Source organism: Natrix helvetica (assembly GCF_964273705.1).
Source record: "Natrix helvetica genome assembly, chromosome: 1".
Classification (NCBI taxonomy): Eukaryota; Metazoa; Chordata; class Lepidosauria; order Squamata; family Natricidae; genus Natrix; species Natrix helvetica.
The window spans coordinates 103,273,430-103,287,566 of NC_138548.1; the positions used below are offsets into that span (position 1 = coordinate 103,273,430).

Genomic DNA, 14,137 nt, shown 5'->3' on the forward strand with positions numbered 1-14,137 from the left:
CACATTCACAATTAACTGTAACAATGAGAAATTTTATTGCACTTAGAATTATAATACCTGACATATCAAGAATTTTATATTTCACTCTTAATTGTCCTAGAATGTTATGATCAAAGCTACTGGTATATTACCTTTTATGTCTTACAGCATACAATAAAGCATTTACTACAGGATGTTGACCTTACACTGACCTATTTTAAGTGTAGATTGCCAAATAATGATTCTATTCCTTTGGAATTTGAAGACTTAATTATTCTGGTACAAAGCATTAAACAAGTCAATAGCATCCAAAATAAAAAAAATGAAAAAGCTAAAACAAACAACCTGAAACTACATACATGATTAAATATTATATCTGCCAAGATTCCGCTTTTAGAATATCAGATTTTGTATAATAGGAAACATAAAATACTCTTCATATGAAAATAAGTTTTATTCTCTATATGTATTGAATGATCAGTTGTCCAGGCTTCTGCTTACCCCTGGAAATTTAATATGGTGAAATACTTTAATCATATTTTGGTCTATTAAATTGGCCATTTCTATCTAGATATATGGTCAGTGTTATCACACATGGGTAAAACAAGAAATCAGTTGCTATTTACTGTTTGATAATTTTGTCAAAATATTAAATATCTAAATCCATATACAGTATTTCTCATGTGACAGAAACTGGTTTCCCCCTATCTCTTGTTTAAAATTCTAATTAGAATAATGTTGTTTTATTTCCTGAAATTACTGCCTTATTTATTTTCCAGGTTATTTCAAAATTATATGCTGTAAAGGCTCCTTGTGTTAGCAATACTTTTCTGCTACATACTAAAAACGAAATATAATATTACAGGTCAGAATTTCTACAGGATTGTATTTCAGTGTTCTTATTTCTAAGCTTTTGCTTGCACATTGCTTTTTTAGTCTTATTTTAAATTTCTAATTATAAATATTGATATATAAAGTGTTGATATATAACACATATGGGTGCAGATCCTCAATTAATAAAATAGTATATTGCTGTAACATGTGCATTGTGACTTATTATACCTGCATTCTACTTTCCATCAAACACTGCTCAAGATCACATAAAATAATTGCAATATAACTGCAGTAATGTGCAGAGTAAAAAATATAATCCAAACAATGAAGTTCTTAAATATGAAGCTAAACTATTTACTTTTATCCAAACCAGTCAGCCTAAGGAACTGCTTGTATAGCAATAGCACTTAGACTTAGACTCCTCTCTAAGCGATTTACAGAGTCAGCCTATTGTCCCCCAACAATAGGGGCCCTCATTTTACCGACCTTGGAAGGATAGAAGGCTGAGTCAATCTTGGGGCCCTTAGAATCGAACTGCAAACTGCTGTCAGTCTATAGTCAGCAGAATTAGCCTGCATTACTACATTCTAACCACTGTGCCACCATGGCTCTAATGAATGAAAATGACATATAAGAAAAATGCAGATTTCCACATCTTGGAGTTAACCACTCAGAGGGCCCCCTGTCATGTCCTAATAGTTGCACTTAAGATGTTGGCAAGACAAAAAGTCCTCTTCAAATGTTTTAAACTGGGATAGGATATAATGTGCAATTTATTTATTTGGATGACCTCATCCCATGCCAGAAATGTTTAGCACTTTTAATTGTGTTGGGAATATAGCAATAAACAATATTTGCTGGTATTTTCTGGATTAACCTTCAGTTTGCACACTGTCATCAAACTCTAATAATGAACTTGAAATTTTTCCTTGGATTTAGATAGACATGAAAATATTACCAGCATATTATATCATAAATCCAGAGGACCTTGCATATCTGTTTCATGTATTAAATAATATTTATGAAATAGTAGATGATGAGATTGGAAGTCTTTTTTTCAAATACAAAAAAAAAGACTTAACAGTATGTAAATTATACAATATTTAGCACAATTTCAATTGCTGGAAAAAATGTTTAGGATTATGCAATGCAATGTAGATTGCGATGCAATGCATGTAGATTCCTACATGGAAAAAGATATGTCAGTTGTTTAAGCTGACTTTAGAAGAGAGATGGGAACATGAGCATTATTATTGCTGATGTACACTGGATAATTAAGATAGACAAAGAATACTAAAAAAGTAGGTACTTCATTGATAGAAAGATCTTTGATTCTATTGATCATGTCAATAGTGGGTTATGCTTAGAAATATGAAAACCCCAGGAAATCTCATTCTTCTCATGCAAAACCTATATATGGATCAGGAAGCCAAAGCACATACCAAACAGATAGCTTCAGATTGGCCAAGGAATAAAACAAGGCTCTATATCCTCTCTTATTTATTCAAGCTATATATTTATGAAACTGGATTGGAAGAGCATGGTTTTAAAAGTGAAGGAAGAATCTGTACTACTAAGAATCTGAATCTTTAGCTTCTGCCTTTTAAGATCAACCATTAACAGTCAAGAAATAAGCAATCAAGAAATACACCAAAGACTAGCACTTGGTAGAGCAGTCATAAAGGCCCTAGAAAAGGTATTTGGATGTCATAATGTGTCTATATCTACAAAGATTAGAATTCTGCAAATTGGTATTCCCTGTGACACTCTATAGAACCAAAAATTGGACTTTGAAGAAGCAGGATAGAAGGACTATCGACACTTTTGACATTGGTGTTAGAGAAGACTCTTAAGAATAACATGGACAATAAAAAAAACCCAAATGGATCATCAAACAAACCCAGAATTCGAGATACAGATGACCAGACTCATTTTATCCCACTTCCTGATATTAAAATAAAAACCATACTTTTTAACACAATCCTTAAAATAAATTGGTCCCAGTTTTTAACAACTTCAAACTTTAATAACAGCTTTTTGAAGTGGCTTAGAATTGTTAAGTAGTACAATATACTGTAGATGTTACATGTTCTAATTTCCTTGTTTGCAATTAGCCTTAAAAGCTAGATGGATCAAAATTTGAAGTTTTCTATAAATAAAGCCTCATGCAGGGCATATTATTCCCCAACATGTACTCCTGTTGGAGAAGTATATATTCTACAATTCTACATTTTAATTTTTTTTTCTCCGTTTAGGAAACCCAAACTCTCGCTTTGAGATTCTAGTTTTATTTGAATCATATGTTCATTATACACTTTTCAAAAATAAATCCACAGTTTGTGAAATTTATTCTTCATTACTAAACATAATAATTTATTTTTTATTTTGCTAAGCATAAAATGCCCAAATCTTTATTAGGCAAGACACATCAAGGTTCTCTAAATGTAGTTTTAGAAGGCTGTATATTCTATTTCTTTAGTGAACCTGATTCCCTTCTGATTAAAATGCTGCTTGCATTTTCTGATAACTGCTAACCCATATTTGTGAATTAGTCTCACTAAATTACTGATAATTGGAATCAAAAATTGTACATGCCTGTTTTCTGTTTCATCATGTGGCAATTCCGGTAAATTCTGTAATTCTTTTTGTGCTAATATGGTAACACTTTAAACAAGGCAGTATGTACGTGAGTGTCTATGTGTAGCTAGTAAATCATTTTTAGAACAACAGGAAACAGGATGATTGATTACATTTTTTTAAAAAAAATGTAGGAAGTCAGATATTTCAGTGCAAATCACTTACCTTTTCAAATATTTAAAAACAGTAAAAAAAATAGTCAGGAAGCTTCTGTCAATTTTTTTTTCTAACGTATGGATAATGTTCAACAGGAAGCATGCTTGACTATGGAAGCTTAATCTGTAATAATGAACACTAGATATATTGTTTATTTGTTTTAGCATTGTCTGCTCTGTTTGTGCCCTTGGCTAGTCAGTATCACAGATGTGTTTTGAAGTTCAAGGTAACAACAAATATAGTTCTGCAAGCCTGAAGATCTGTCTTTAGAAGTGGACATTGCAACTGATTATTTTTCAGAAGTTGAAGAGGGCATTTTCTTTTACTTCTTTCATATTTTTACATCACCTAAAGTAAACTGTTGTTATTACTTATTACTATTACTTACTGATTGAAATAAATCTTATTTTATCCTCCCAACTGTTTCAACTTTTGGAGTGAAACATTGCTTTATGTACTTTTCTTACAGTCTTAAAAAAACATTTTTAAAGCAGTAGCTAAAGCTTTGGTTTTTGGCTTTATACTTGCTGATATTAGCAAACCTTGAGTAGCATCATGTGTGACCTATTTATCATAATTGGATATAAAGTATGGTTTTGTTAAATTTTAGAGATGTAAATATCTGTCACTTCTAATTAAGTCCTGATCAAAGCAAAGAATCTCACTTTATCTAAATTCACATTGGATATCAGGAATAATAGACTATTATTTAGAGGCATATACAAAAAGAAGAGAAGGTCAAAGAATACAAGGCAGACCCAGAAGAAACAACATCTATTAACAATGGTTGAGGCCACCAGAGGAGCAAGAGCCAGAACTTTGACATCCAAAGTGATAAAAGAGGAAGTAAAGTCGTCCTGTTTAGATGGAGAAAATCTGTATGAATGTTGATATATTGTAACAGAAAGTTGATTCAGATGAGGCCTTTTCTTTCGAGCTCAATACATTTACTTTTTTATACTGTTCACTTAATCTTGTTTAAGTATTGTACTAATTGAGTTTTATGTATTCTCTCAGTGTCAGCATTGTAGATGGTCAGTAGTGATGGAATCGTGCATCAAATATTTATTTCAGTTATCAACCAGTGCTACATAATCAACCCAACAACGATTAGAGTTAAATAGCTAAAATCCAGAAACTCTGGGCTTCAATATAAATTCATTCAGATAACAGAATAGCGGAATATATGAATTTTAGAACATTTTACTAATGAATTCAATAGAAATTTAGCATTCACAAGCCACTAGCAATGTCAAAATGGCAGTTGTCATTTGGCAATTAAAGCCCCACCTTTTAAATTTTTTGTTGTACATACCTAAAAAGGGGTTTCTAATTACAACTACCATTTTGTGCTGTCATCTCTGCAGTGACCTCTGTATCAATTCCTGCTTGGTTGAAAAATACTAGAGCTCTACCTTATGAATTATAATATCCTCAAAATAAAAAAGAATTCAGTCCTTCATATACCTAGCACCATGAAAAAGAAATGATTTGATATATAGGATTGGGATAGTGGCATTCTTCAGAGATGAAGGAGATACTATAGCCTCCAACACAAGGCTGAAAACATTCCAGGTAACCACTAGATAGTAGCAAAGGGGTAGTTCTTCCTGTAGTCATTTAATGTCATCCAGATATTTGCAGTCCATGTCTGGTAGCATTACATTCATTACCTTTACCTTTGAAAAACCTGCTCAGAGCTACAGGTAGCCCTCAGCTTAACAACTATTTGTTTAGTCACCACTTGAAGTTACACAGCACTGAAAAAAGTGATTTGTGACCATTTTCACACACGACCACTGCAGCACCCTGTTAGTCACGTGACCCAAATATGAATATGTATTTCTGGCAGTTGCAGTGTAGTGGTATCATGTGATCATGTTTTGCGACCTTCTGACAAGCGAGGTCAATAGGGAAGCCAGATTCATCTAACAAAAACGTTACTAAACTAACAACTGCAGTATTTCACTTAACCATTGTGGCAAGAAATGTCTTAAATTGAGACAAAATTCATTTAATATCTAAAATTGTTTTAATTTTAAAGGGTGGCCTCAGAATTATAAATTCTTAGAAAAGTTTTGGCAGTTCTTTTGCTCTATTTTTACTGGTGTCTGATTCATTAGACAATCACAATTAATGAAAAACTTGTTAGATTTTTCAACCAGCTAATCTTCATTCTCTTTGTAGAAAGTATGTTGGATTTTTTTCAAACTCATAATTATTAATGTAAGTTTTGCAGATAAGCTCAGAGATATTTTTTCCTCACAAGAGCAGCCTAATTTGTTTGGAATTCTGATTTTGTAAGAATGAGCTATTCTATAAGATTGTGCTGTTAACACTTGTTCAATAAACTACAGTAACCACTTAAATGGCTTTTAGATTAATAAATAACAGAACAAAAAACATTTGAAGTAATTATTGAGCAATGTTGGAAAATGGAATCAAATATACTGAAATATATCCAATTTCTATGTCATATTGTAATGATATGGAAATAATAATAGTATAATGCAGACATGTCAAAGAACAAATGAAAGAACTCAGAAATAAGATCTCCCAAACACAGAATATTATCACATATTTTCCTAAAGTAATTCCAATAATAGTCAATTAATACATCATAACTGTCATTATTTTGTTATTGCAATAAGTCTATATATTTTAAAACTTGTGTATCTTTTTTTAAGGAATTCAAAATGTGCTGAATCTATTCTGTGCAGTCCTTACAGAAAATAAAGTCCTCTTTCATTCTGCTAGTTTCCAAAGACTAAGTGATGCCTGTAGAGCATTAGAATCCTTAATGTTTCCTCTCAAATACAGGTAATGTTTTTATAATGAGTATACAAAATCTTTATCAATGTGGACCAGTACTTTGTCAAATCTTTTATTTGCCATTCCTTTTCATTTAGGACTGCCCAAATCTAGGACTTTTAGAGACATATTGCAAAATAGTACGTCACACATATATCCCTCAGTGTTTTGCGATCTGACTTGTTTTATTTCAATTCATTTGAAATACAAGTCAAAGGGCCTTCACAGAAATGTTGTTTCAATATGAGGGCTGCAAGTGTCTTTTTAAATAAATCGTTTATACACTAAAACCAGATTTCTAGTGTATAAATCTAATACTGTTCTTCACATTATAGAGGTTATAAATGCTGCTATAGTTATTTGATTTCTGAAACGATTTAACCTTCTGTACAGTCCAGCTGTGTGATGTGCCAGGTAGCCTGGATGATTCTTTTTCCAATATTAAAAGCCCTTAATTAAGGCCATTGATTTTGTGACACATGCTAAAGGCTTCATGTGCAAAAGTGAGATTCAAAACCCAATTACAACAGCATAATGTTCAATTCCACTGCCAATAGCTAAGCCACCTGTCCCATTATAAAGAAGAAACAAGTTCATGGATATTGTCTGCCCAATTTATTGATCTATTGACAAGTTCAACCATTCATGATTATCATAAAAATTGTAAAATGCACAAGATCAATATGTGTATTCAATCATAGCCTTTGGAGTTTTCAGCACCTCAAAGACAACTGAAACCACCTCAAGCAATATTACTCCCTATGTATGTAATAATTTACCCATTATTTTACAATAAAATATTTTGGCAAGTGATGGAGGTCATGTTATTGGCATAATTCTAGATATGGTGTTCAAATTCTATATTAAAGGTTCTTAGAAAGGAGGAAGGGGGAGGGAGCCATGGGGGAGGATACTGCCAAGTGCCACCTGAATGCAATTTTAGAATTCTTCCTACCTGGATAAGCTTAAATTAATCATTTTGTTTAATATATTTTATGCTATTGAAATAATTTTCGTATTTAGGGCTATTTCACATATATTTTGTTGCTGCCAGCAAAGTACAGATAAAAACAGCTCAGTTTCAGCTATTTTAACTAATTATTCTTGTTTAAATATAGATTACAGTTCTTGCTTATCTGTAACTGTTTAAGATAAATAATGTTTGTCTTGGAAAAATTTAATTTTAAGTATTTTACCTCAATCAGTAGTTGTCTGCATATCTTGTATTCAGCCACCATTAATTTTAAAGATTATATTTCAGTCATACAGTTGAGGAAACTCTAGATACAAAAATGCAGTGAGATGTATTTTATGATATTTTGTTAACCAGAAACTAGAAAATTAAGTTATTTTTGTAAACACTCTACTTATTTAGCAAGAAAATATTTTTTTAATAAGTAAATAAAATCCAGCCAATGTATTTTTGCTGATATAATGGAAATAGTAGAAAGCATGTAAAGTTTCATGTTTAACGAAGTAGAGTGGCTGCATTATTTGTCCTTCATTTTCTTCTCAGTTACCCATACATTCCAATTTTACCTGCACAACTCTTGGAGGTTCTAAGTTCACCAACACCTTTTATTATTGGCGTACATTCTATCTTCCGTAATGATATTCATGAACTTGTGAGTATATTAAACTGGATTTTATGCCTGATATAACAACTTCAACTAAAATTAAATAAATAATTCTATTCAAACAATGGGAGATTCTCTTACATTCCTTTCATGCATACTGTGCATCACAAAATTTTAACTAATTGCCTACTATGCCCCCAGCCATATGTGGTTGGGCTCTCATGGGATGAGAAGTCCCATTAGGGAATGTTATATTAGCAATAGTCATTGATTGATTACATTTCTATGCCACCCAGCTTTCTGATATAGGAATTCTTAGTGAATCCAGAGAGATTATGTGTGTGGGGGGGGAATTAGTACATGGCAACCTTAACTGTAAAACTTTCAAAGTTATACAAATGTATCAGTAACAAACAATATCAAGAAATTATTACATATCTGATAAATATAAAATGAATATAATGAAGAAAAAGTAGAAACTTTGACAAGAGAAAACTCCATTTGGAAACTATAGTCATAATGTGATTTACCAAGATCAGTATCTAAGCTTTTTGATTTTGAATGGCTTCTGAAATTTTCTACGAGCAGTATAAGAGTAGCACTGAGTAATAATGCGTTTTATAAATAATAGGCAAGTCTGGTTGTGGTTATTATAGTGGAACTCTTATTTAAGGGGAAGGTGAACCAGTGATATTTGATGATATTTGAAAATTTTATTTTGAAAAAAAATCAGTTTATATGGTGAATTGGATCCAGACTTATAAATAAATACATTTTATCAGCAGGACTCTTATTTCTCAATTTGTGTTCTTCTACTTCGTGCAGAATCCAAAATTGACTCGAAAAATAGCCAAAAGATCATTGTGGAAAAACCTGTATTAATATTGCTCTGTCCCTGAAATATGAGGAGAAAATATGAGCCCTTTCTTTAACAAAAGGGCTATCTAAAGTTAGCACTGCAGTGAGATCTGCTATGCAAAATGACTATATTTACAGCTTGGTTAATCAAACATTTTAGACATCAGTCAGAATATTTTAACAATTGCAACCAAAATTTGATTTAATATCAGAACTTTATATTTCCATAAATTCATCCCCTCCCTATTTCTCAGTGGATATTCAATGTTGTTTGGTTTATTGACATTTCAGTATTCTATCTATGTTTAATTATATTCAAGAACATACAAAGTGTTTATTTCTATCTCTGTGTTTTCTAGTTAGATGTAATCATAGCAGACCTAGATGGCGGTACAATTAAAATTCCTGAATGTATTCACCTCTCCCAGCTTCCAGAACCACTTCTCCAGCAGACGCAAACTTCTCTTTCTCTAGTAAGTATAATTCCATGATGTAAACATTCATGCACATTCACCCACTCACATAATTCGCAGATAGCTGACAGCTTTGTTTAGGATGATCACAGCCCTCTTGAGTAGAAGGGACTCTGAAGTGCATCTACAGGGCTATGCAAATGATTTTTTTTGTGGAACAAAATTGCTCAGATTTACTCCCAATTAAATGCCAGTTTTAGTTCAGTTCCTATGGAGGTGCATAGGTATAGTCCTGCCAAGGAGTTGAATTTGATACATCTAAAGAAGCAGATAGCGTTCTCATGACTGTGATCTTAGCCAGTGCCTATTACACACATGCCCCTCCGGATTGGTAAAGAGTGCTGGGAAGTGACTTACAATTAGGCTTTAGGGATGGTAAATTATTCTTTGTGAGAGGCAGTGGTTCTCTGCCCCTCCTCAAGAAGCCATTACTGGACCCAACGATACTGGATAATGTTTGTCCAGTATCCCATCTTCCCTTTTTAAAGAAGGTTGTTGGAAAGCTTCAGTGGACCTTGGATGAAGTGGATTATCTGGTGTGGGATTGAACTACGATGGTCACAATTTTAGATGACCTCTGGCAGGTGAAAGATTGGGCTACTGCATCAATCCTTATTCTATTTGAACTGTTAATACTCTTCAATACCATCAATCATGGTATCCTTTTGGAACAGCTCCAGGAGCTTGAGGTGGACAGCACTGTATTGTACTAGTTCTCTTCCTTCTTTTGGGGTCAGACAGTGTTGATCAGGAGCAAGAATTCCCATCCTCTACCATATTATGTGGGATGCAGCACATTCAGTACTTTCTCCATTCCTGTTTTACATCTTCACTATGGGCACTGTGGGCAGTCATCTGTGGCCATGGGATAAGATATTATCAGTATACTGAAGATAAACTAATTGTACATCTTTGCCCTGGCAAATTAAATAAATATCTTATTGTGATGCTTGGAGACTGCGACAGTTGGATGAGAAATAACAGACTTCAACTCAACCTTGTCAAGATTGAGGAATCTGGAAATTTACCATCTTTAATTCTAGATGTGGTGACACTGTCTCAAACAGACTCAGTGAATAATCTGGAGGTCCTTCTAGACCCATAATTCTTCTTTGAAGAACAGGTGGCAATCATAGCTAAAAGAGTCTTTGCATAACTTTGGGTTGTGTGTCAATTGTGCCCATTACTGGATTAGGAGGCCTAGACTGAGTCACTCTTGTTCACCTCCTGTATGGATTATTGTAATGTGCCCTACATGGTGGTGCCCTTGAACTAGAAGCTTCACCTGATGCAAAATGTATGGCATGGACCATTATGTGTGCATCTAGATCATTGCACATTATACCTTTGCTCTACAAGCTACATTGACTACCAATTTGGTTCTGAGTTCAAGGTACTGATGATGATCTGTAAAGTCTTATAGGGCATGGGGCTAGGGTATTTGAGGGACCACCATACCCCAATTACATCTACCAAGATGTAGCAAAAAGGGTATGTTGTGGCTCCTGTCTATGAAGGAATGCTATCTGATGGGACCCAAGAGATTAGCCTTTTCTGCTCTAGAGCCCACCATTTGGAACATCATCTTGCCCTAAGGTAAGGTTGGTCCCAATCTTATTGCCATCTAGCCTAGGTAGTTGGAGACATTGGTGCAGAGTCTGCTAAGTGATTGTACTAATAGGAAAATGAATGGTGCTGTCTCACTGATTATGTTTTTATGGTTTTAATAATTTTTTAGCTTTTATTGGTTTTAATGATTTTCACAATTATTTTTTATTGTTGTTTTGGATTATTAACTTTGTAAGTTGTCCAGAATCAGAGCAGTGAAATGGGCAGCTATATACATTTAATAAATAAGTAAAATAACCAGTGCAAACCACATCCATATACCAGCCTACACTTTACCATTTTTTTAGCATTCACTCAACATATGTGCTTTTTATTGGTTTTATTCTTTGGCACCTACATTTATAGTATATAGTTCCAATCTGAACTGATATATAACTCTAATTATCTTAATCAGTAAGATCTTCTAGCATTCCCTCACATTAGTTTCAAACCAAATTTTGTTGTTTTTATATTTATCTAGAGAACCTATGACCTGTTGTGCTATCCTTTGAGAGAAAGATAATATAGTCTTATGTGAGCAGAATAAACATTAAATTTTCCCACTGGATTCTTGTTCTCTCCCCCTCCTTGCCACTTCTCGGTGACATTTGATGTCATTTCTTGATCATGATGCTTCTCCCTCCCCCCCCCCCATTCCACACTGCACAATTAGGCTGACCATATTCTTGCTGGACATGCCCATTAGCAGTATCTACATAATGTTGATGACAGGGATATTGCAATGACTAGAAAATTGAGAGTAAACTGGTCAGAATATGGTGGTAATTTCAATGCCACAAGAAAAACATGTCCTGGATTTTTAATGCATTCTTTAAGATTTGAAGTACAGGAATAGGAGTGACTTCTGACTTCATACAAGTTTCCCCATTGTCTTTGCCTCTGGGAATCTGTCAGGAAGCATCATAAATCATAATCATGCAACTGCAGAGATATTGAAACAATCACAACTAGCAAATAAAACTGGTGTGGAAGTTCAATGGAAATTTCTATTTGAAAGAAGTAATGGTTAATAAAGAAGTAATGAAGATATTTTATGCATTCTTTAAGTTAGGGCATTTAAGATACCTTGATTCAAAAATTGTTCTGATATAAGGCACTATTTACAGGATACAAACAAAGAAACAGGAGAGTTTAGATCCCATTCATTCTGGTGCTCATCAGTTTTCATTCATTTTCAAATCCATTTTAACTGCTCCTTGCTCTCATTGATTACATTATTATTATTATTAGGTTTTTATCCTACATTTTTATCCTGCATTTATACACGTGTGCACCCACCTTCCCACACGCGCACACACACACACGCACAGACACACACACAATTACCTATTTTTCCTGACTTCTATATTATTTGCATCTATCTTCTTTTGTACATGTGCATTATATAATACCTTCTTTCACCTCATTTTTCAAGAATTTTTCTATAATATCTTTTTCCTATCTACAGTCTCTTTCACATCATAATTTCACCAAGCATTCTTTCTGGTAATACCTGCTAGCATAATTTTACATAGTTGTGCCATTCTTTAACATAATTCTTTTCACTCTTAAGTAGCTTCAACATTTTTTTTAAATGTTTGTTTTCCGTTCATTCCAGTAGGAGATTAAACTACTTTCTAATTATCTACTAATTATTACATTTTATTTATGTTTAATTTTGTTTTTTCTTTTTAAAAAAACCATTGTTTGCTATTAGGACCATTTTCTTTATTCATTCCTTTCTTCCTTACTCTTCCTTATCTTTTCCTCCTCCTTTTGATTCATTTTAGCAGAAAAAAAGCATTAGACATAGATTAATAAAAAATGCATTTAATTTTTGCCATGAAAAGAAATTGGATCAACACAGAAAAATCATATTTAAAAACTCTTCTATATGTTTTCTGAGAAGTTTTACAATAAAGGGATCCTCTTTTATATAATGTTGATTATTCAATCTGTTTGAGTTTTTTCCCTTTCAAGTTTAAAATCACAGTTAGCTGCTTTGAGTTATGAATGTTTCCTAGCTCACTTAATATTTGTTTCTTTGTATTTAGCATCAGACTGAAATAATAAGGATACAAGAATGCAAACATTTGTTAAATTTTAATATGAAATTTAAATGTGGTACAATTTACATTTAAAATATAAAAAATATTTTAAAAACAAATCGAAACCACTTGCTTTTAAATTTTGTTCTTGAAATTGTAGGTTTTATATCCAGATTTGGCAACAGCAGATTATGCATTTCCTCCCCCTCGAACCGCTCTGTCACATTCCAAAATGTTGGTAAGACACAATGTTCCCAATGCTGAAATAAACAGGAAAATATAATGTATTTCCATTTCTGTATTTTTCCCAAATATCTTTACTTTATGCCATCAAAGATGCTGATCTAAGAATTCTTGCTGGAGCTGACAGGAAAGGGTTAATTCTACTTCCAGCAAGAAAACAAACTAAAATGTTGGGCTCAATTGTGGTTGTACGTTGTGGTTGATACTACTGGTATCAGTCCTATCTTCTAATTATAATTTGAAGCATTACGGCAGTATCCCATCTGTGATCCCTGAATTAAATTTACTTTCCACAGTTAGTATCAATGCAGAGTTTATGGGAAAATGCAATATTGGTGAAAATTGAAACTAAACTGAGCTATATCAAATGTCCTGGTGCCAGGGTCCTTAAAGATGAGGTTTATACCTGAATAATTGAAGTTCTTGCAATCAATTATGGGGGAATATAAGCAAGCTGTTCACATGGGAATTTTAATCTTAATATCATATTGCGATTTTTAGCCCTTTCAGAATTTTAATGACTAGATTTGGGGAACAGTGGATGCATTTGGAATGTTGAAAGCATGTTATATATTTTTTAAAATGGCTGCCATGGAAGATTTATCCAGTCATAAAATATCCATTCATAAAGGTATATGGTGAAATTTCTTCCAATCAGTCTTCTAGATTCAAGGAAAATCTGTTCCATCACCGTTGTTTCTTTTGCTACACATGCAACTTCCAAGCAAATAATGGCTACAGCCACAAGCCATTTTTATTGTTTAAGTATGTTTTCTTGGTCTCTATTTCGCTTCCTATTTTTTAATTTGAAAAAAAACTAAAATAGAGTAATCTCTGGTGGGGCTTGAAACCTGTATGGTTTCAAGAAAGATGTTGTCAATCCATTGGGGTCTCAAGCTACTGATGAATTAGT

General features: G+C 33.1%; 1 protein-coding gene across 3 annotated transcripts in view; it reads left to right on the top strand.

Moving 5' to 3' along the window:
* Positions 1-14,137, top strand: part of SBF2 (SET binding factor 2) — a 211,756-nt gene that overhangs the window by 107,993 nt on the left and 89,626 nt on the right. For all 3 annotated transcript variants that reach the window (XM_081942456.1, XM_081942458.1, XM_081942457.1), the window contains exons 7-10: positions 6,294-6,426; positions 7,934-8,042; positions 9,212-9,325; positions 13,142-13,219. In XM_081942456.1, coding sequence (XP_081798582.1) covers positions 6,294-6,426; positions 7,934-8,042; positions 9,212-9,325; positions 13,142-13,219 — 434 coding nt within the window. The remainder of the gene's footprint in view (positions 1-6,293; positions 6,427-7,933; positions 8,043-9,211; positions 9,326-13,141; positions 13,220-14,137) is intronic.